The 23,237-nt window shown below is 44.5% G+C and overlaps 2 protein-coding genes across 2 annotated transcripts in view; one reads left to right on the forward strand and one right to left on the reverse strand.

Annotated features, from left to right (window-relative positions):
• acin1b (apoptotic chromatin condensation inducer 1b) lies at positions 1-21,846 on the forward strand. The gene is made up of 17 exons (XM_030430116.1): positions 1-180; positions 2,256-2,321; positions 2,548-2,659; positions 2,888-2,961; positions 3,201-4,622; positions 4,960-5,042; positions 9,982-10,102; positions 14,920-14,965; positions 15,950-16,095; positions 16,565-16,711; positions 16,813-16,987; positions 17,168-17,313; positions 18,241-18,348; positions 18,829-18,936; positions 19,348-19,729; positions 20,142-20,239; positions 20,327-21,846. The coding sequence occupies exons 1-17, from the start codon at positions 46-48 to the stop codon at positions 20,645-20,647; spliced, it is 3,690 nt and encodes a 1,229-aa protein (XP_030285976.1). The 5' UTR covers positions 1-45; the 3' UTR covers positions 20,648-21,846.
• Positions 21,272-23,237, reverse strand: part of ajuba (ajuba LIM protein) — a 10,214-nt gene continuing 8,248 nt past the window's right edge. Inside the window, exon 8 of the mRNA XM_030430119.1 lies at positions 21,272-22,473. Within this exon, the coding sequence (XP_030285979.1) occupies positions 22,342-22,473 (132 nt within the window). The 3' untranslated portion in view covers positions 21,272-22,341. The remainder of the gene's footprint in view (positions 22,474-23,237) is intronic.

Below are 23,237 nucleotides of genomic sequence, written 5' to 3' on the forward strand. Positions count from 1 at the left end.
GCCGTAGCGACGCTTGTTGGAGTTTAGACAAGCGGAGGGAGCAAAATGGCGGACGAAGATATTACGCTTGATGGGAAACCTCTACAATCGCTCCGAGTCGCGGATTTAAAAGCCGCCTTGGAGCAGAGAAACCTCTCGAAGAGCGGGCAGAAAAACACGCTCGTCAAGCGGCTGAAAGGGGTGAGTTTTCGCTCATGTTGCGGCCGCCTGTCGAGTCTGGCTAAGTTCAGCAGCAGGCGAGTGACGGTGGGGGTTAACAGTAACGTTAGAGGCCGTAACGGTGTGTGGGCTCGGGAAGCGGGAATACATAAATCGCCTGGCACGCGCTATAACACACAAACAACAGTTTTTGCTTTCGGTCGTTTGTAGCTGACAGAACGACGAAACTGTTAAACGCACCGAGTTCGGACTTAAATCGCAACTACTCGCGGTGCACCGTGTTGCACACAGTTGAACTGTGCACCTGTCAAGTCGAGGCCTAAGCTGAGTGTAAGCAAGCGCACACAGTGTACAGTACTCTGCCGTGACCGCGCTCGCTGTGTGTGTGTGTGTGTGTGTGTGAGAGTGTGTATATTTGGGTTACGGGGGCGCGCGTCGCCATGTAAACACAATCTTTACGAGCGTCACCAGGAAGTAAAACGGAATTATTCGATTTTTGGTAAAGTTATCTTTATGAACACTGTGGTTGTTTTTGCACGAGGCCGCCGGCCGATAAACAACGATTGGTTTCAGGGCCGTATACGGGATTTGAAAAGGGGGAGGTCATGAGTCTGAGTCCCCCTTCCGCCAGAAAAGAAAAGTGCTGGCAGCCACTACAAATAAAACACTCTTTATTTATTTATTTTTTAAGATTATTGTATTTACTGTATTTATTGTATTGTGTTTACTACTGTATGATATATTTTTTATAATTATTATTTTTTTCGAATTAGGGCACATGTGCTGGTTTAAAAGCCCATCCAGGCTGCCTAGATTAACATTCTGGTGAAGGAATATTTATTAATTTATTTGTTTATTTATTTACCATAGTAATAATAATGATCATTTGTCATTACTCCAGCCAAACACTCTATATTGTTAATCTGAAATTGCTGAATTTGTGGAGAGGATGTGAACTGATGTGAACTGAGTTGTCGGGGGTTATTATTGCCTTTAGGGTTTCTGATAACACTTTATAAGGGTAGCGTACTATTACAACTGCAGAGTCTTGTTACTCCATGTTTATTAACTTGCACACCATAATTTAGGCAAAATTATTATGCTGATTTACTACCATTATTACTACCTCTTGACGGGTGCGGTAGTATGTTAGTATCGCCCTGTGCTCGCATTGCTGAGTAGTGCTGTAATGTATACTTTTTAAACAAACATTGGGACCTTAAAATGTACTGTACTTTTTGCTTGAATTAAAAACATCAAAATATCAAAGAAGACAACGATATTTGCTGATGATTTTATATTGAGCACAATAAGTTTGCCATGAAGGCACAAGGGGAGTGCCAGTCTTTTAAGTCTTTTAGGTTCTGTAGGTGCAGAGTGGAGAATAGTGTGATTTGCATACATTCAAAGCGCTTACCTTCGTTGGGCCAGGGTTCAACTGACCCAAGCCTTCGAAAGTGTCTGAAAGAGTGCACTTCAGGTTAGTAGCATCGCTTTGCCACAATATTTAGTTCTGACAGTGATTCTTTGCATCTTGATTTTGAGGGACTTGTATGGTATTTGCCATTATTTTATTGAAATTCGCTGTATTTCATGACATGTTTTAATCTGGATCTTTTAGTTAAATTATAGTGGAAACTTATGATGCTCTGAATGTAACATAATATTTTGTTAAGTGTATGTTGTGTGTGTGTGTTTGTTTAACCTTTTTTTTATAGCAAGTATGCCATAACAAGTTAAACCTAGATCCATAACAATTGGAACAAACAATTTCATGTTTGGTAATTGTATCTCTAAAGGTGACAGAACAAACCTCTGCACGTAGTTATATTATATTTTAGGAAAATGACCATCACAATGCCTGTGCAAGCTACAGTGAATGGTCTGCTATGCACAACGAATGAACCCATGTTTACTGTTTGAATGCATAATATTTCAAAAGTGATCATTTCAACAAAACTGCCTTAACAAGGTTTCAGACAAATAAAAATGTACTCATGCAGTTTATGCATAAAAATGATCCAGCAGCCAGCTCACTCAATCATCTCCCATTAAATGTAGGCATCAACTATAATCCTTGTCCTTGTTCCCTGCAGGCTCTGATGCTGGAGAATCTTCAGAAGTCGTCCTCTTCCCACAGTGGGCTGCAGCCCAACTCACAGGTATGAAGAGATTTTAAAAAATGGGTTAGTTACTAAGGCTTTTGTCAACATATGTGCAGGTATTTTGAGTGCTTATGGTAAGCCCATTCTTTTATTATCATGAAATCAAACCCATTCAATATTCCCTACTAAGACAAACAGTTCTTCTCATAAACACTTGCTCTGTGAATGTTACAGTGCAGAAGTATTAACAAGGTGCTGTTTTATGTACTCTTTTGTGTTGTAGATGGGTGAGGAGATGAGCCAGAACAGCTTCATAAAACAATACCTGGCCAAACAGCAGGAGCTCCTTCGCCAGAGGCTGGAGAGAGAAGCCCAGCAAGATGACGAGGCAGACGGTATAACAGTCACATGAACATACACCATCTCATATCCGACACGGACTCTGCCATACGTACTTTAGCTTCAAAGAACTGCACGATCGTTGTGTCTTTCTACACACTAATTCTTTCAGCAGTCCTGTTAATTTACGTTGTTCAGACATCTGTTCTGAACTAATTTCATGTTCGTTCGTATAAACATGCTCAAAAACCCCTGAACCCCTGCCTCGTGTCCCTCTCTGACAGAAAGCCCAGCAGTGCCAGAGGAGGATGACGACCACTCGGATGACAACGACAGCTCTCCTTACGTCCATGACAAGGTTAGTAACCTCCACACACTGCTTAGTGCGTCCCTCAGAGCGGAACACAAGCTGCTGCACATTGATCCGAGAATATTGTGAAACTCTCGGTAGTGCTTTTTTTACATTATACAAAATAGTTTTCAGTGTTTCATTGGACAGCGCACCATTAACTTTCCTCACTTGTAAATGCCCTAAAACATGTTAATGACTGTATAGGACAAAAATAGTCATCTTGGCCTTTATTTTTTGTCCCGCAGAACCGCTCCATGCTCTCTCAACCCTCAATGACCAGGGTGGAGCAGGGAGGGGGAGATTCATTGATGGGTCATAGGATGATGGCACGCGGTCCTGACATGGGCCCGGGTCCTAACCTGCACCCTCAGGAGTCGCTTGAGGCCCCAGGAGCTAGGATGCAGCGAGCCACCTTTCATCAAGGACATAAGGAGCCGCCCGCACCCTCTCCTCCACGTGCTGTAGCCTCCCTGTCAGTGCGTGTCCTGGGCCAGCCTGACCGCCAGGGCCTGCCCCCTGCTGTACCACGAGCCCAGGAGAAGGAGGGCACCGCACCGAGTGAACCCGGATCAGCCCATCCTGTGCTCCACCTGAGCCGATCTGCTGGGGGCTCTGCAGGAGGTCAAGTCCATGAAGAGAATGACGAAGACGACAGCGGCGATGATGAAAGCGAGGATGACGACGACTGGGGACCTGGTCCTGGCGGGGCACGGAGGGGCAACAGAGCGCCTCCCCAGTCGCAGCAGATGCCCCCTAGTGTCCCATCAACAGTGGCGAGATCCAAACGCAAGCTTCAACCTCCGCAGCACATCCCACCACCACAGGCACACCACACCCCGATGCAACTGCGCCACCCCACTCCTCCTCCGTCTCCACCTCCTGATCTGTTTCCCCTGCCTGACACTCCCAAGCAGAGCCCCCCAGATGACCGGGAGGGAGAGGCCCCTGAGGCTGCACGTGGTCCAAGGGCGGCGCCTTTCCCAGCCCCCAATGTGCAGGGGCAAGACTCTGATTCAAGCTCTCGTTCCAGCAGTCCTGAGCCTCCTGTGAAGCGCAGGCCAGGGCCCCTGTCTCTGCTCGTACACAAGATGGAGTCAGAGGCGGCCTGCCATGCAGTGGAGGCCACATCAGCTATTGATATGTCAGGAGAGAAGGCACACTCCTCCACTGGGCCTGCCAGTTCCACTGAATCTCCACTGCAGAAATTAGAGAAAAAGAGGCTTCAGGAGAACAGAGAGATGGAGGAAGAGAAGCGACTGAAGGAGGAGAAGGAGAGAGAACAACACCAGGAGCAGGAGAGGCAAAGGAGGAGGCTACAAGAGCAGGAGAGAGAGAAGAAACGCTTGGAAGAAGAGAAGGAGAGGAAACGACTGGAAGAGGAGGAGAAACTGCGTCAAAAAGAGGAGCGAGAAAAAGAGCAAAAACGTCAGGAAGAGGAAAGGGAAAAAGAGCGAAAACGCCAGGACGAGGAAAAAAGGAGAGTGGAGAATCTGCAAAAGGAGAAGTACAAGGGAGAGGAGAAAGCCAGCAAAGGCAGAGTGGTTGTGACTAAGGCCCAAGATTCAGATTCCTCATCAGATTCTGACTCCAAATCAGACTCCTCTTCACACTCATCACGGTCCTCCTCTTCCTCCCAGGATAAAGCTCGCCCTGCCAGGCAGCTGAAGGTCAGTGTCCAAACTGATGTCAGTGTCCAAACTGATGTCAGTGTCAGTCATTTACTACAGAGATCAGTGAGCTGATGTTGGACTTGGTGCCATGCAGAAGCACTCGTAGAGAGTTCTTGGGTGTGCTTCATTTCTGGTGTTTTTGCCGTTTTGCTATGCATCAGGTTGATTGAAACATAGAAACATTAACATGAAAAATAATTAGATAATTACAGTTCTTTTTCTTTTTCTCATCATTATTTCAGCCTTCCTGTATGTATCCATAGTTTCTGTTTTGATGCACTTGGGCATGCTGCTATTTGATTTTTCATTGTTTTAATTCTGAATAATTTCACAGAAGTCTGACCAAGGACAGGAAGCAGAGGATGAGAAAAAGACTAACCTGAGTAAGGGGGCAGAGAAACGATACCTCTCAAAAAGGTCAGTAATCATCACTAGAATACGGTTAATCTCAGTAACAAGTGAAACAACACATTGCCAACTAAGAAGATAAGGCAGCCACACAGCCTGCGTGAGCGAAAATGATCTGTTGATAGTCATATTTACATCATACCAGCAACATAACACATTCCACTACAATTCAGTAACTGTGTACATGTCTATATACGGTCTATATCTGTAGAATATGCCACAGACATGACCAAAACATCACACACCAGCAAAGATGAACCATCATATTAATTGTAACACAACATGCAAACACCTTGCTCTCTCTGTTACTCTTTTTCAAATGTTATGCACTGTATATGTTGGTCTGTGATGTGATACATTTCTCCAGTGGTGCCCTGTAATATTTAATAATGATGCTGTGTGTTTGAAATTCATTGAGTATTTTTTCTTCAGTTAATTTAGATCAACTCTCTATCTTCTCTTTATTTTGTATATCTAAACTTGCTTTTGACTTTCCTGGAAGGGCTGATTATGTCACATTTCAGGATTTCTTCTCTTAGAGAATCTAATCAGTTAAATGAAAATAGGTTGACAATGTGTATTAAAATATTGAATACTTGGGATATTGAGGATGATGATCGCATTTTTCTAGATATGTGATCACACTTTGCTTGTATAAGCTATCAGAGGAAAGAGTAAAAGCAATGTGTATTTAAGATAAGAGAGATTGCCATAAAAATATTTTTTCAGTTAGCATATCAGCTTGTGTAAATTGTTTTGGGATCATAGATGGAGGTCATTGTTAAATCACATTTATGCACTGTTTACTTCTACAAAAGAAAGAAGCATGTCTCTGCACTGACATTATTACCTCAGCCAAGGTGGACATGTTTTCACCCATGTCCGTGTGTTGGTCGGTTAGTTTGTCCACAGGATTACACAAAAACTATTGAATGGAAACTTGGTTCCAGAATGGGAATTTAATACAGATCCAGATAAATGGATGGCTTTAAATGAAAAAAAAATTAGTATCTATGAATGAGTCAAATTCTGCAAGATTCTAATAAAAATCTGGATCGAACCGATTTGAATATGTTTTTATATAGGTATTACGATATTATATGTTTATAGCCACTATACTATAACAAATTAGATATTGGAGTAGGCTCATCTTTGTTCCTTGGCCGTGCTTGGGGTGAATTGATTGGTCACATAAAAGGGAGGAACTAATTCACCATTGTATAAAATTGTCAGCATGGAAATTCGTGCTAAATATCTCTTCCTATTAAAATGATTGGCCGGTCAAAGAGCTGACAGCATGCCTCCTCAAAGCTTGAATCTGTTGTAAACACACCCCACGGTTTTCTGGCTCGTTTCTAATTATAGCACGTTGGATTTCTTGTCAGGCGTTCAATGCGGCAGCCCCAGAAGCCGCGTGGGTGATGCTGCTTTTCTCCTGAGAAACAGGGTCCTTTTTTTCCACGCTCGCTCATTTTCTTCTGATAGCTTTATCTCGCGGTTTCCTTTTTGATGCTGGCAGCCGAGACCGTGTTTTCACTCCTTAATTAATCATTATTTGCGGAAACATTTCGGGAACGAGCGTCTCACCGGGCTTTTATTTTGGAAATCATTGACCGGAACATCGGTTTTTTTCCACTCGGGTAGACTTGACACTGCTCTCGCTAGCCAACATGGCCGTCATGCATGCATTGCATCCCTGATACCGACGCAGTGCACGGCTATTCAGCAGTAGAAACAGCCGCGACCGGATCTTTTTTTATTCCGCGTCCCCGATTTCAACCCACGCCTGACCGGAATAACCATCAGCGACAGGGTGTTATCTTTTATCCCGGGGGGGTTCCCTTTCAAGGCCGGCCGTAATGCTGTCCGAAGGCAACAAAAACGGGTAAGAGTGAGCCAGAGGGCGACTCAAGGCTTCAGGTTGCTGGTTGTACTTTTACACCCCGTATCCAGATGGCATCGGGGATACATCAGCCGGTCTCAGCCTGTCGTCACCTGCCGCGAAACCGGCTGTACATTACGATACTGGTTAGCTAGCAGCTCCTTCCTGCTTGTTAGATATGTCATCAGTTCACATTGGCCTGGTTAGGAGCGTGTTACATGCTCGCCCATGTGAGGAGGACCGGGGGTGGGGACGTCGGTGAGAGCCTTTTGTTGGGTGAAGGAGCAGGGGAGATATATTTTTTTTTCAGGGGGATTGGGGGTCTCCTCTCTTTTATCAATGCCTTTAAATAGCTTCACTCTGAAGGAACACATTGATTAATAAATAATGGGCTCAGATTTCATGGTGTGATGATGACATCCAGACAGGCAGTGATTTCACCCCCTCCCTCGCCTTCCCCTCTTTCACCTCAACGGTTTTTTTTCTCACACAGGCATTCAAGATGCTGGGCTTTTTCTTATTTCTGAATATGAATTTTCTTACGAGTTCCTCATTTTGTTGTCAAGCCCACAGAAGTCTATATTTGTGTGTTTTGGGGTTTGTGTTGCTGTAGCTGTTAATGATCTCACTGTTGTCAAGGGAGATCATTAAAGCAGACATCTGCTAACTGTACAGTCGGTGTGAATGGGCCCTTATGGTGTGATATAATTCTCCCAGCTGGCACCAGCACTCACACTCTGGTCCCACGGGGAGCTGACTGCACGTCTGATTTGACCAGTGTCAATATTTTTTGTGTGATTTATGAGTCCAGGTTGTTGATTTGGACACGATTTGAAAACAACTCTGCTGAGCAACCATGAATGAGAACTGGCGCTTCGGGTCGTACCATAAGTGCGTTCTCTTTTTGAGAATTTAAAACAGAAGTAATGCCTCATGGTACATTTTTTCAGATTGTGTTATTGTTCCTCAGGTTCAAGTTGTACTTTCAGCTCGCTCGTGAACACGAAGCTGTTTGAAATGCTGTTGTATGAAAAGAAAAAGCCAGGCATCATTCAGACACACAGTCAGCCTCCCATTATTTCCTCAATGACCATTACATCACCTTGGCATGGCCGTTACTCCTTCACTGATCCTAAGGGGTTATATTTCCAGTTGACACCTGTCTCCCTTTATAGCCTGTGCAGGTGTGTCTCTGGCCTTGCCCAAGAAGCACACACACACACACACACACACACACACACACAGACGTTGACATCCACACCTCTGGCAAATGGGGAGATTCAGCGTGGCGTGGAGGAGGGGAAAATGCTGTCGTCCTCCTACCAGTGACTAATCCCCAGAGAGGGAGGCTGAGCAGACTCTCCTGACGCTCTGGGTTAGATTTCAGTAGTACAGGGACTAACATTACAGGCTTTCCTACTTTGCCAGTGACCACGTTACATGTCATGAAGAAAGAGAAAAGCTGAGGTCAGGTTTGCTGTGTTACAAATTTGAAAGAGACTTTTGCAGTAAGCGTTATCAAAAGGAAGTAAAAGGGACATGGGTTTTATTAGTTGCATCCAAAACACATAGCACATCAGCTAGTTGTAGAGGTGACTTTTGGCGAAGGTGAGTCCGTGTTTGAGCCAGAAGGATTCTTCCGAGGGTCAAGTTCGCTGCTTGCCACCTTCATCCTAGAGCTCAATCGACTAGTCACTGCAACAATTTGACCATTAATAAGGCGGCGGAAAGTACGTTTTTCAGATGCATTTTTCTCATACCAGAATTTGGCGCTTGCCCTCGTCTTGCATCATTGTTAGGTGTAGTGTGGTTTTGAATATTTAAAGAAGTCACCTCGGGCTCGAAGGAATTCTGACGCACCTAGCTAGTTCTCTGATGGTTTATAGACGAATGTCGAAAATAAAGAGCAGACTTAAAGCAGCATAACCAATGGTCATCGCCAGCGCTACTGATTATGTTCCTTTTTGGCTGTGTTGCTGCTTGACATTTTCTGCTATACCTGGTAAGAAATTACAATTGAACTCGGGACAAAATGTCTTCCAGAGATTGTTGTTGGCATCTTGAATTCATCGACACAATCATACATTTACTTTGTTTGACACTTTTCAGAAATGTGCCTTTTACTCCCTTTTTCCTGTGAAATGCTCACCGTGAAAAGTAAAGCGTCATGTAATGGTTTAAACAATGGAGGAGGCTGTGCACTGTAATAGACCGAAGGATGCTCGAGGTTGCTCTTCTCCCACCTACAGGGTGCTAACTTGATGCCTGTGTCGTCACACGGAGGCAGCAGAGGAGACTTTTGATAGCGCAAGAAGGGGAAGTTGAGGGTGTAGCTAAAAATATGATAATGACATCTGCTTTTATTTGCGCTGCCTTAGATAACGCAGATTAAATAAAACAATGTGTGGAGAGGCTGTGTGAGGTCTGACTCACGGTGGACTACAAAGCCTGAGTTTTACAAGCGGAGTTAGAGTGGAGTTTTTCTCAATAATACCCCAGCAGGGATCAAATGTAGACCACACACATGGAGTCAGCTGTGAGTCTGTGTCTTGGACTTTGATAGTTAGTTTGAGGGGTGTTTGTGATCCTGGGTATCCGTTAGCTGGTGAGCTATTTATAGCAGGAGTGACCCAGATCACTGCCCCTCAGCACCTTTTCTCTGAATCTTCCCACTGTATTCCTCTGCCTTGTTGTATACATTGTTTTTCCCACATTGTCTTTTGATAACGCACACATAAGGTACTCTAGGCCATGTCTTCATTGCGATTGTCTGCGTGATCGTGGTTGTGATTGATCGTTTTGATATGTTGCTCATGGAAACTGACCAGACCGCTACTTTTTGCCACTGTGATTCATAATTTAATATGTCACTGTCACAATATATCTTAATAATGCAGATTTAGCTTCAGAAATGAGCGTAGAAAACATTAACGGGGCCAGGTAAAGATGACAAGCTTTATAACCAGTTCCTGCCAAGTGTTGACCTGGAGTTCTCATCGAGCCTTTGCCCTGAAATCCTGTTTTCTCCAACCCTCCTCCTCACCCTCCTCTCTTTTCCTTCTGCAGGGAGGTGTCGGAGCCCAGCGCAGCCGCCGTGACCGAGGTGGAACCGGAATCGGAGAGCTCCATGGCCCAGCAGCCGCCCTCTGGGGCCGAGCCAGAGAACAGCGAGGGCCGCCTGGAGGAGGTAAGGTCACTGACAGGGTGGGGGTGCCCGGGTCTTTGCGCTGTCTCTCCCACTAACCTGCATCCTCATTCATATAGAAGCATGTTTAGAACAGAGCAAGTAAAGAGGGTCACTCAAAACCAACACAACCCCATCGTTTGGCTCCTGTGCAGATTCTGTCCTCTCGATTTTAACTCTTTATGCAGTTTTTTTAACATCGTTTTAACCTCTTAAATGCTCATTAGATCACCCAGTTGGAGGTTTCTACAAACGCTCACAGGTGAACAAACAGGGTTTTGAGTTGGAGTTGGGTCCTGGCGTAAATAGAAATGAACTGATCTCTTCCATCTGCATTTTATGGAAATAATATTTCACAACCGGCTCATTGACTTACATGATCTCTCACACACACTCTTTGTCTGTCTGGTCCATGTAGTGGGATGTAAAGTGTCGATACTGCTTGAATGCAAACTGTGCTGGTAATGGTGTGCTAGATTATGCCGCAGAAAGTGCATGCTTCTTTTATCGCTGTTCTTGTCTGTGTGTGTTTTTGTTCAGGAGGGAGGAAGGGTAAAAGAAAAGCATTACTTCGTGGCCCTGACACATTAAGCCGATTATTGATCGCCGTGTAACCCTCTGTGGTCGAAGCTGATCAGTTCGCCTAATGCAGCTCAAGTTCTTGCATGTGGTGCGTCAGGGTCTCGACAAGAGCCACTGCACTGGAGTAACGCCTTTTATGCCATCCCAAGCAGTTTCTATTCTTGAAATATTTACATACTGTACATTTGCACACAGTTGCACCTTAGAGCCTTTTTGCTGGGTCTCATTATGAAGCTACTGTTAGTGTTACACGTGACATTCAGCCTTCGCGTCTTGCCGCTGCTGATGCCCACAGCCGTGCATTACATTTAAGGCACAGAGATTTTGACTTTCCAGAGTGCCTAATTTGAATTTGCTGGTGAGCTGCTAGGCTATTGAAGTGCTAATCGGCATGTGTCTCTTTTTGTACTGTGTGTTTTGTGTGGGTTTTGTTTCCCCCCTTGGGTTTGCATGAGTAATGGACCCTGACAGTGTGTGTAGAGATGCATCAGGGCTTGTTTCTGCTGTTTCTTTCACCCTGTTTCCATTCTCTGCTCTCTGGCTTGCTCTTTTCACGCCGCCTTTCTCTCTCTCTCTCTCTCTTCAGTTCACTCTCTTTCACTGTCTCTCTCCCCCTCTTTGTCCCCCTACTTTCCATCTTTGCCTCTGTATCCCATCATGAACGCTTCTCTCTCACTATATATATTTATGGTGTGATTGCTGTTTAAAACCCCATTGATTGCTTTGTTATGAAGGTGCCCATGCCTCTTCCATTGCCCCTAATGGTACCTGCTGCGTACTACTACTACCACCACCACCACCAACACCAACACCTCCTCCACTCCTCCTCCTACTCCTCCTGTCCCGCTATGTTCAAGTGCGTCGCTGGTACCTGAATTAGGCCCAGAGTCTGCGAACCCATGGCACAGAGTAAAGCCCGCAAGGCCTTCCGTGTTAACCCTGCAGTGGCGTGCTGAGCCAGCAGGAACTGGAGCTCGCTTCAGATCACCACCGACAGCAGCGGTAGCCGTGCTGACTGCAGCAGCACGCGGTTGTCACGGAACGCCAGCCTCAGGGGGTTGGATGCCAGCTCGTTAACCTGAACTGGACTAGACTGTGCTGCACTGTGCGGTGGTGATAAATGATGGGGTGAGGGAAGGGGAGCGCGTCTCAAACGCTCTGTGTCGCCTCCCCCCCTCTCTGCCTTTCCCATCTGCCATTTTGAGGACAAGGACAGTCTCACAAAGTGTTGCCCCTCAACATCAGTGCCTCCATCTACCAGAGGCAAAGTACAGATCCTTAGAGAAAAGACAAAACTCTTCAGCTTGTCAGTTTTGCTTTTATCTCTACCTTCAACCCAACACTGCCCCCTGCTAGTGGGGTGGAGTTATGACGTTGGACTGAGAACCCCTGCAATAACCCGTACAGTGTTTGAACGATTACTGTTTGGAGTGAGCAACTAATGATCCTGGGACTTTTTTCTTGGATTCTATGACATGATGATGTGGACTTCTTCTTACACTTTGAAATCTGAAACCCCAATATTTGGTTGAGCTTGTAAGCTAACAGTCATCCTCTGCCTTGACAAAATGACCTTTTGGCAGACTGCACTATTTGAAATGTAACGTCTGTCAACACGCTCGGCAGCTGTATCCATACAAAAACTGTTGCCTGTACTTTTCACCAGCTCCACTGCATGACAGGCTTTCAGAGGCCAAGGACAAGTATTATGCACCAAGATGTTTTTGTGGGTGCACAGTGACAGTGATCACCCACAGTGAGAGCTGGATATACTCAGCAAATCATCGCCTGCCTTATTCCGTCGGCCACACTGTCGGTGAACTCCGGTGTGACTCAGTGAATGTTTGACCAGGAAGTCATGATATCCCGCCTGCATGGAAATGGATAACTGCTGCTGCTGTTCATTTTATCTCCACATTCATCTCTTTGCTACACCCACAACTTGGCATCTCGTATGATATCATGTGGAGTGCAGAGACATTCACGCCAGCAGCCATACTCAAGATTGATGCCCAGCGACCCTCTGATTCTGACTACTTGTCTGGATTATAATTTTACAAAGACACATTTTTCTGGATTACCTCCCCCCCCTTTCTCTCATTGAAGAGACCTTCTGCCTGTGCTGACAATTTGCAAAACAAAATCAAGAGGCGAACCGTCTGGCAATGGAGACTTCATGAACTGCTAAAGACAGCAACAACAAACACTTGACAGGACAACCTCAATCGTTTTTGACATTTTTTGATATACAAAAGCATCAGGACGGTACACTTGAGAACATGGACAACTATAATAATTAAAGACAATCAACTCGAGCGTCACAAAATGGATTTTTTTCTTAAAGATAATCATGGACTAACAAAGATCATCAACCCCCACTCCCCCTTCAGAATCCATCTCAAGGCCTCCCAAAAGACTGAAACCTGACTGTGTCATCAGCAGTCAATCAAGAAAAGTCCTCCCCAGCCCCATTCAAGAAAAAAAAGTCCAATCCAGTGATCAGTTCCTGCCTGGTGGCTTATCTGCACACTCAAATCGAGCCCCACGTCCTCACTCCTCTGCCTTCTCTGATTGGATCCTTGTTGCCTAGATACAGTACACACTGTCGTGAGGTTGGGCCGTAGTCGAGCCAGTAAGGAATCAGGTGTCAAATGGTACCAGGAAATGACTTGTGATTATTCCTCTATTTAAAATGTTTACTTTTTTTTTTTTTTTAAAAAAAGGATTAAGAGTTAAAAAAAAAAAAAAAAGGAAAAAAAATCTCTTTCCTCCAGATCTTTTTTAGTAAACTAAGAGGAATGAACTCTTTCCCTCTTTGTAATTTCGTACAAATGTTTGTAACTGTCACATGTGCTGCAGTTTTAATTTCATATTTTGACACCAAGACTTACGCTGTTGGTCTACAGCTGTGTGTTGTTATATACGGTAAATCATCAAGGTGAATTTGAACTGCAGCACCGATCCTGACAAACCTTTTGAGTCTTCAGCACTCGGTTCTCCACCTCTGCTCCACAGAACTCATCAGCACTCACAAATTCCACAATGTTGGTCAACTACAATACCTGATTCAACTATATTCCGTATTTTTAACTTTAAATGAGCACTGTGGCAGTGTGATAAAAAGTGATATTAGCAATGCAGTCCTTTTTGAAAGTGGAAGTCAATATTTAAGCTGCTATCAAATTACAGGACATGGTCTGATAGCAGAGAATGACTTGCAGCAGGAAAGTAATGCAACTATTTAGCAGTAGTTTAGTATGTTCGTTGGGTTGGTTGTTCACAGGAAGAAAGGGACTGTTATCTGCAACAGTTTTTACTGTATATGGCACCTCATGCATAAAACGAGTTCAGCTGCACAAAGGTAGACCAGCAAGTACCCAGTTACCTGTTACATAAACTACAGCTTGAATTTTAAAGAGTTTGTGGCGGCCCATAAAGTTAATCTCAACTTTTTCCTTCAGCGTCGGCACTGATAGATGCAAAATCCTTATCTACTTCTTCAGCTGTCGCATTGTGTACTGAGCTCGTGAAACTCAGACAGGATTTATACCATGGAAGGAACATTTTAACAAAAAACAAAAGGTTATTAGAGCTGTCAAAATAACTGGATTGGGAGGCCAACTAATTTCAGACATGTAGTCTTCAGGCAGGTTTTAAAATCACTAACCGCCGCAGGTTATATTAAAATCACCCCACCTCCTGTAGAGAGTATAATGGGACTTAAGTCTTGTAAGGTGACAGGATCCATTCTGACTCACCATCACATACTTAGCTAGTCTCCTTTTCCCCTCTATTCTAAGAGTCTCTGATGGACATTATCTTGTAATAACATACCACACTTGGATACGACCCAGTCTGAGCTACAAGCAGGTCTACTCATGTCCTAATGCACATCATGTACTTTCCTCGTCTTTAGAGTCTACTGCGCACACACACACACACACACACACACACACGGTGTAGCCTAATGATTTATCTGAGTGTCTTTGAGCAGAGGTGGAAGGCAGAAATGTGTCTGGAGTCGCTCTGTATCGACCAACGTCCCTCTCTATAATGTGGTTACAATTGGAGCCTCCAGGTCTCTGTTACTTTAACCCCCCTGCCCCGACCCCCTCCTCCACTTTTCCTGTTTCTCCTCTTCTCTGTTTGTTGCCCGTTTGGGTCTGGACTCTTGGTTCTCATCTTGCCCCGCACCCCTGGGGTTTCTGTATGTTCTCTCTGTCTCCCTCTCCTTCCAGAGCACCACTCCTAAGGCTTTTGCTGCTCGCAAGATATCCTTGACCAGTGAGTATACCAGTTACATCTTTCGTCCTACATGAGGAAACGAGTGGAACAAGGACGAGAAGGGGAAACATCCTACCTTAGGCATTTAAATCCTCATAATCATTGTCGATTAATCTGTCAATTAAATAGTTGTAAAATGCCTATATATATATATATATATATATATATATATATATATATATATATATATATATATATATATATATATATATATATATACATGTAAATCGCTGTGATAAACTACATCCTTGCAGCACTTTTTTTATCTCTGCCAGCTTAAGTGGATTTTTTTTGATGATTAATGGAACTAAAGTATCGATACAACAGACAGCCAGCTTGCCAGACTGAAGTAAATTAACACAAACTAAAGTCACACAAACTCCTTTTTGACTATAATGTTGATGGAAAAAACATTAATCACATTATTGTTATCCTTTCACACCAAAATCGTTTTGGTTGTTCTGGAAACACAGTGATTAAAAAGTCCAAACCAAACACTTCAATTAATGTGCTGGCTCTGTCCAGCAGTGAGGAACCTGTCCGTACTTCACACAAGGACACGGTCACAATATGCTTTATGGAAGCTCACACTACACTCTATTTATCTGCTGCATAGTTCCTGTTTTATTTGTTATATTTCATTGCATGTAATACTTCCCCTGAGCTCTGTGTGGTGGAATCCACTTCACTCGCACAACAAATGCGCAGCAACATGTCCAATGCTGTTCAACATAACCAGGTGTGAAAACGTTCCTGAAAGTGTTTAATGACACAGTTCCATTTATAAATTCCTTATAAACTCTAATTAGTCACTGCCGACTTTGGAAGAAACGATTTAGGTTAAAGCGTTTAAGCAATTATTTCTGCTTTCGGGCGGTGAGCTTGCAGTAACTTGTCACTGGAGTTCTGCTCGGCAGAAAGTAGATCATCCATCTGGGGGTGTATTTCCTCTCCGCTCAGTGACATGTTTTGACTCCTCTGCAGGCAGTAAGACGTCGCCAGCCACCACAGATGGAGGCGCGGGAGATGCCGAGACAGCGACCGCAGCGGGGAGGAAGAGGCGATGGGGCTCCAGCACGTCAGTCACTGCTAAGAAACCATCCATCAGCATCACCACCGACTCACTGAAGGTACTGACACAGCACAGGGTCCAGGACCATGGTGTCTCTTCCAGGAAAATGTGGAAAATGAATGTGGTGATTCACATAATTCTTTTATAGGAGCTCATATTTTGGGGCTGTGGGCTGGTATTTATTGATTATTTTTAGGTTCTCGAAGCAAATCGGAGCTTCTGAAATGACAAAGAATTTTATTTTTCGGCGAGATTTTCATCAGTCGAAGAAATCAAGTTGCTACACCCAGCTTTTAAGATTAATGGTCCTACTCCGCCAACTACTGGTTTGGTTACAGTTTCCCCAAATCCCTGGATTTGCGATCAAAACGCTCATTATTTACATAAGCTAAACCCTTTCAGAACAACTGAAGAACAACAAAACTAGGGTCCATCTTTTCAGATCAGACAGATTTATTTCTCTCCTTCTCTCGTCCCTATTTTTTCTTTTCCTCTGATCGTCTGCCGTCTGTGTCTGGATCCTGCAGTCTTTGATCCCAGACATCAAAGTGAACCAGGAGGCGGTGGTGGAGCTGCACCCAGAGGAGCTGCAGCTGTCTGGGGACGAGGAGAGCCTGGACGCCACTAGGGATGACCAGGACAAAGGCCTCAAGATCCGACGCACTGTCACGCAGGTCCGAAGAGGCTTACTGTGAACCGGTCTCGAGAAATGGTGCTTTTGTCAGCGGTCTGAACCGTCACATTAACACATTTTCAACCTGTTATTCCTCCCCAGATTGTCCCAGGTGACGGCCAGGAAAATGGACAGACAAATGAGGAGGAGGAAGAGGTTGAGAAACCAGAGAAAGATAAACAGCGCCGGACTTCCAGAGACAAGAGGAAGAACAGCGTCTCCGAGGAAGCCTCAGAAACACAGACATCTGTCAACCTCGATGGAGAGGCAAAGAAAGGTAAACGAACCTCACTGAAAAGTTTGTGGGTTTTTTTTAATTGCTGTAGATGATTGGGTAAAACTCTCTTCCATTATCCCTCTGGCAGTACTTCATCTTTCTCTCTTGATTAAATACATTCCTGCCCTCATTTCTCCCCCCTTAACACTCACTCTTCTCACCTCTTCATCTTTTCCCCAGTTACCCCCAGCGACAGCGTGGTGCGTCGCTCCATAAGCCAACAGAAGTCCGGCGTGTCCGTCACCATCGACGACCCCGTCCGCACGACCAGGCAGCCCTCGCCGCCTCATGGAAAAATCTCGAATATCATCCATGTGACCAACCTGGTGGGTTTTTAACTCGGTGCACTACATTACAAGGCAGTATAGAAAGTGCGGTGAAAAAGTGACGTTTTTCTTCCACGCTGGCAAAATGGCAAAGATTTGGCGACACAAGTTGGAGCCTTAAACTCTCCACATTTAGAAAATGATATCAGAACAATGGCTGTGCAGAAAAACCCTGCATTTCTAAATGTACCCTACGAGCTTGCCATGAATGAGGCGTATTGCGCTGATCCCAGTGGCAACCACATCACCATCGTTCCCATAATTAAAGTCAGGAACAGTTACCCAGGTATTATGGCTGTAGTCAAGCATCACCTTTAGTTAGGGGCACACTGCATGACTAAACACACTGTGACAAGACTAGACATTACGCATTTAATGACTGGCATTTGCAGATTTTTTTGTACCTGCGTCATAAGAGCAAGACTTAGTGTTGCCCTTGGATCAAAGACTACAAGATCTCTAATGCCACCCAGCCTCACTAATCTCAGAATAACAAGAGCTCTCAGACTACACTGACAGAATGTAGAAAGACCAAACGTGTAAAGGCTCTGCTGTGTAACTGCTGGTCACCGTGATGTTGTCCAAATAAACACAACTGATGGATTGAAAATGTAGGAACAGCTTTGCTTTTCTTTGAGAAGATATGGACTTTGGCCTGAGGGAGGCGCCAGAGGGAAGACCATGTTGTTAGCCAAGCTAAAAGTTCTCAGCTTCTGAACTGTGACCATTTAAAAACAGGTCACTGTTCGACCGAGTGTTGATGTCAAAGTACAGCTCAAACCAGCAGGAATTCTGGCAATTAATTTAATGTCAGACAGACAGATTCTAATGATCTTCTCCTTGTTTATTATTTCCTTTACAACTATTCCACTTGGACTGAAAATGCCAGGTAATCATGATTGCTGTACGTTGGTGTGTCTCCCATAGGTACGACCCTTCACCCTGGGCCAACTCAAAGAGCTGCTGAACAGGACGGGCAGCATAGTAGAAGACGGCTTCTGGATCGACAAGATCAAGTCTCACTGTTTTGTCACGGTGAGTTCCAACAAATCAATATTTTCATATCGATTTGATTCATATTCATATTGAGCTGCTTATGTTCATTAAGCATGTTGTCGGGATGAAAGTGATAACAAGCTACTTGTGGAATCTGTCTGCTGCCAAAACAGACCCTTTCAAAAAAGGTTTTACCGCATGCTGAGCTATTTTTATGGATTGGTGTTTTATAAAACAGGCTCAGCTTCCTTCACACAGCGACTGAGAATGGGAGGATTGTGAGACGTGGACCTGTTGGAGTCTGCTGTTAAAAAAAATGATAAAGAACCCTCAGTAAATGGAGACAGGAAGACACATGGAGAATGTGTCTGGAGAATTAAAAGAAGCATTTGTGTGATTGTTGTCACCTCTGTGCTCTCATCCATCTCGCTCCATCTGTTCCCTATTTTTTTTCCGTTTAGGTTGAGATGTTTTACAATTTTCAGCACGATTAACTTTCCTCTGCTTCTGTCCTCGTAGTACGCCACTGCAGAGGAAGCGGTCGCCACCAGAGCTGCCCTCCACCGGGTCAAATGGCCCATGAGCAACCCCAAGGTCCTCACCGTGGACTTCTGTGAGCAGGAAGAGGTAATGATGCACTTGATGGAATACGAATTGCATTACAGTAGGTGGTGCGTTGAAAATACGTCTTGTGTACGTGCATACACTGTCAAACAGTCGGCCATCCACAGTAAGAGCCTGAGAAATCAAATATTAATTGGTTTATTTCTGGAAGCAAACACGTTCTTAGTCTTGAGTGGCGTCAGGGATTTTGTTAAAGCTGCAGGCAGTGTAACTCAGTGTATGTTACCATCATACCTCCTAACTAAAAGTTAATGTTTTTGTTGTCACAAGTTGATTATTATATAATATTAAAAGTTCAGGTTTACCTTTTTGATTGTGATGATTTTGTTTTTGTCATTTAAATGTTCTCCACACTCTGAAACTACAACATCCTAGCATTTGTGTCTTATTATGATTCTTCTGCGTTTCCTCCAGCTCGACTTCCACAAAGGTGTCCTGAAGCCGGAAAATGAAAAGGACCATGTCGCCCAGCCAGTCGTTCCTCAGAACCGGCTGCCCCCTCTGATGCCCGAGCGGGACCGGGACAGGGAAAGGGGCCGCGACAGAGACAAGGACAGGGAGCGCGACGGAGACCGGGAAAGGGACCGAGGCGTGGTCGGAGTGCGGGACCTGTGGGCGGAGCGGGAGAGGGAGATGCAGCGCAGAGAACGAGCCCGTGGCGAGCGGGAGTGGGACCGGGATAAGGTCCAGGAATTCGCCAGACCGGGAGAGGATGGACGGCGATCGCGATCCAGAGAGAGAGAGAGGAGGAGGAGGGAGAGGGGCAAGAGCAAGGAGAGGAAGACGGATAAGAAGGGTAACGCACACTTTAGATAAACAAAATATTAAGTAACAATCCAATCTCCATCTGACTTTATTTAACATTTGTATCATGTTTAGTTCTGTGGGCAATTTTTTTTATTATATTAACTTTCACTAAATGATATATTACTTGTTTTTCAAATGGCAAATATTACAGCCTCTCGCCCTAACTGGTAATCAACATACTTCTTGCTAGCCAAAATAAAAGGTACAGCTCTGTGGGTTGATGCGGTGTTTGGCCAGCAACAAGTTTAAAAAAATGCACGCTTTTTAAATAAACTGTAGGTCTCAACAAGAAAGGGAGATGCAGTGAACTTAGCAGTAATGATTTAGTATATCTTGACACACAGTCGCATCGTGTAAAACTTGAGGAAATCATTCACCCATTTGTGTTTTCTAATGAACAGAGAAAGGCGACGAGCCTCCAGCCAAACTGCTGGACGACTTGTTCCTCAAGACCAAAGCAGCTCCATGTATATACTGGCTTCCCCACACTGAGGAGCAGGTTGGTCTTATATTTGTACTTTTTCTCTATCAATGGGACGTTTTGAGACATGTTTTTATCAAACTGAACTTTGCTTTTGTCCACCAGGCTGCGCAGAGGCTTTTGGACCGCACAGAGCGGCAAAAGGAGCGCGAGCGACGACACAAGGAGCAGCAAGAGGAGGAGGAGAAGAAGCGCGAGGAGGAGAAGAAAGAGAGGCTCAAGGGTCGAGAGAAGGAAGGCGGCTCGACAGCGAGCGGCGCAGCGGCCGGACGAGGAGCCGACGCGGATAGAGAGAGGGACCGCGGCCGGGACAGAGAGGGGGACAAGAAGAGGGACAGCGGCCACGGGCCCAGACGACCCTCCGCCAGCGCCAGTGGGGGACGCCGCTCTCGTAGCCGTAGCAACCCGAGGGACAGACGCCGCTGAGGGCCGAGTGGCTGCGGGGAAAGCTGAAGAGAGAGACGGGGCAGAGGACGCCGCAGACACCAAGTCTTGGGAGGGAGTGTTTCTACTTCTGGAGATGAATTTCTCTTTCCTCCAGTTCAGGACTTGTGTCTGCTCCTCGCTACCTGCCCCACCGTGCTTTAATACGTCCACTTCGACGCCAGCGTTGTCTTCCACACACTTCTGCCATTTCCCCCACACCTCGTCCACGTCAGTTAACACAGATAAACGTTTATTACATGTTTTACTAGTAAAACTATGGTGCATCTAGCTCCGCAACCCCCCCCCCCCCTCACTCTTTGGTTCTCTCTCCGTCTTCCAGATGCAAAATTCAGTCCTGTCCCTCCTCGTCTCCGTGTAGTGCTGTTAATTCTCTCTGTTGAAGAAAAGAAGCAGAGAAGGGTGGTGTTTTTTTGGCTCGCCTCAGCATTTTGTCCCTCTGAGGTTTAGGAGCCCGCCTCTTTATTTTAGTTCTGCGGGTACACAGTTCCTTCCGCCTCAGAGCCCTGTAATAAAACCAGTCCAAAATAGATCCCTGACCTACACATATTTTCTAGGATCAGTTTTAGTGTTCTTTCTCTTCAGCACTGAGATTTTTTATTTTCTTTTTTTTTTATACATATATCCAGGACAAAATTTACCCAACGTCTTTGTCAAAGTGAGGAAAGCTGTTCTGTTTTCAAAGTTTTAATGAATCCTGTTAATTTTTTTTTCCAGCCTTGGATGGTTGTTGTGTGCTTACAGCAGGGGGTGTTTTGTGCGAGTTCATCTCCCACGAAGATACAACTGGTACCGAAGTCTCAACACTGTAGCCTAGAAAATGTGTGCGATAAGAGGAGACGTTATCTTATATGTTGTGGTGATGAAGGAGAAACGCAAACGCTCGAGTTCGTCTTCTCCGGAAGACCGAAGCTCTCGTCTAGTGGAGGTTTCTTCTGTGATCATCTCGGGAAGCCGACGTTCCCTGCACTGGTGTCCATTTGGAAATCACTCCTCTGACCCTCCAATCATAAATGTGTAAGAGGAGGTAACAAATGAGTTTACCTTCTAGTAGAGTAATAGTTAAAATTTTAATATCTTATGTCTTTAGTTCAAAGCGGTTTTGTTTCTTTTTCCTCCTCATGCAAGTGCTGAATGTACCGAGAATTTAAAAAAACGAATAAATTTAAAATTGATAACCAGCTCGTCTGTTTGGATTTTTTTTTCCCCCTGCAGTGAACATGTCGGCCACCATTGACTGAACACAAATGAAATATTTATTACAGCATACAGAAATTACAGTAATGTTTTTACCCAAATTGTACAGATTCACGTAACAAATCTCTTACAGTAAAGTCAAATTTAAGTGCAAAATGTTTGCTAGCCATAATATATATACACAAAAGTTTAGCAAAAAATCCCTTGTTCTTCTACAGCAAACAGTAGCCACATTGGGGTAAAAAAAAAAAAAAAAGCAGTAGTTTCTTTCCCGTTCCCTTATAACTATGGTACAGTAATAGTACAGCAGGCAGTACATGTGACAAAAGGGACTGATCCAAGACCAAATGAAAGTGAATCAGTGGAAAAGTCTTAATATCAGCAGTTTCATCTTGAAGGAAAAAAACAAAAAGAGCAAGAAGCACATGAGAGAACGACTGCGTGTCGAGACCGGCGTTGTTTCGTCCAAAAGGCGCTGATCAGTGTGTGTTGTGAGGGGGAATGTTGTGTGTGGTGCACACTCTGCCCATGTGACAGGTGTGGCAGAGGAGATGAGAGTCCAGAGGGAAGCACTGCGAGCCGGGCTTATCGGAGAGCTGCTTACCACACTCCTGAGAGAGAGAGAGAGAGAGGGGGGGGGGGAGAAGATGCAGATAAGGACAGGAACACACAGAGGAAGTGAGGTCACATATCAAGGACCTTCGCACAAAATAGTTTGATCTGAACAATGTGGCTAAATCCCAATGTCACTCACTAATGCAAGTGCCAATGGGCCGGATGTTTACATCTCTCACGTCCGACTTGTAAAGCTTGGAATTTTTAATGTTTGAAACAAGAGACTTTTATACCAAAAGTACAGGCAAAAAAATTAACAGTTTAATCTGACAACTTGTCAGTTTGATTCTCCTAAATTCCCTGTGCTTTCAAAGCCTGCCTTACAACTCCTCAGTGGAAAAAAGAAAGTATTTGTGTGCCGAGCAAAAGACATAACTGAAGAATGGGCTAATTAGCCTGCTGACAAAATGATCAAAGAACTGACAAGAGGTTAATAAAAAGGCAGCATTTGGCCCACGAGGCAGAGGAATGGGCCAGGACTGGAGATGCATGATGTCACTTTGTGGGTTTGGACCTTTTATTTCATCGCTATTTTAACTGCAAAACTTAAGAACAGGAGAGGGTCTACACACATAAACATATATAAAACTGATTCAGTAAGTCTTAAGGGAAAAAAGGTGCATCATTTTTTTATTTTGCCCTTATGTAAAATGAACTTTAACATATGTTTTATTTTTAAAATCAAACCGTAGTATGTTTTCACACTACTGTACATGTGTCCTTTTTATTTATTCTAGGATACCCCATTAACATCAGGTGA

Source organism: Sparus aurata, chromosome 10 (assembly GCF_900880675.1).
Source record: "Sparus aurata chromosome 10, fSpaAur1.1, whole genome shotgun sequence".
Taxonomy (NCBI): Eukaryota; Metazoa; Chordata; class Actinopteri; order Spariformes; family Sparidae; genus Sparus; species Sparus aurata.

Bases quoted from the DNA above. Each gene is read 5' to 3' on its own strand.
- acin1b (XM_030430116.1), top strand. From the start codon at position 46: ATGGCGGACGAAGATATTACGCTTGATGGGAAACCTCTACAATCGCTC. The intron at 5,043-9,981 runs GTCAGTAATCAT...TTCCTTCTGCAG, and splicing joins AAACGATACCTCTCAAAAAG to GGAGGTGTCGGAGCCCAGCG. The intron at 17,314-18,240 runs GTGGGTTTTTAA...TGTCTCCCATAG, and splicing joins TCATCCATGTGACCAACCTG to GTACGACCCTTCACCCTGGG.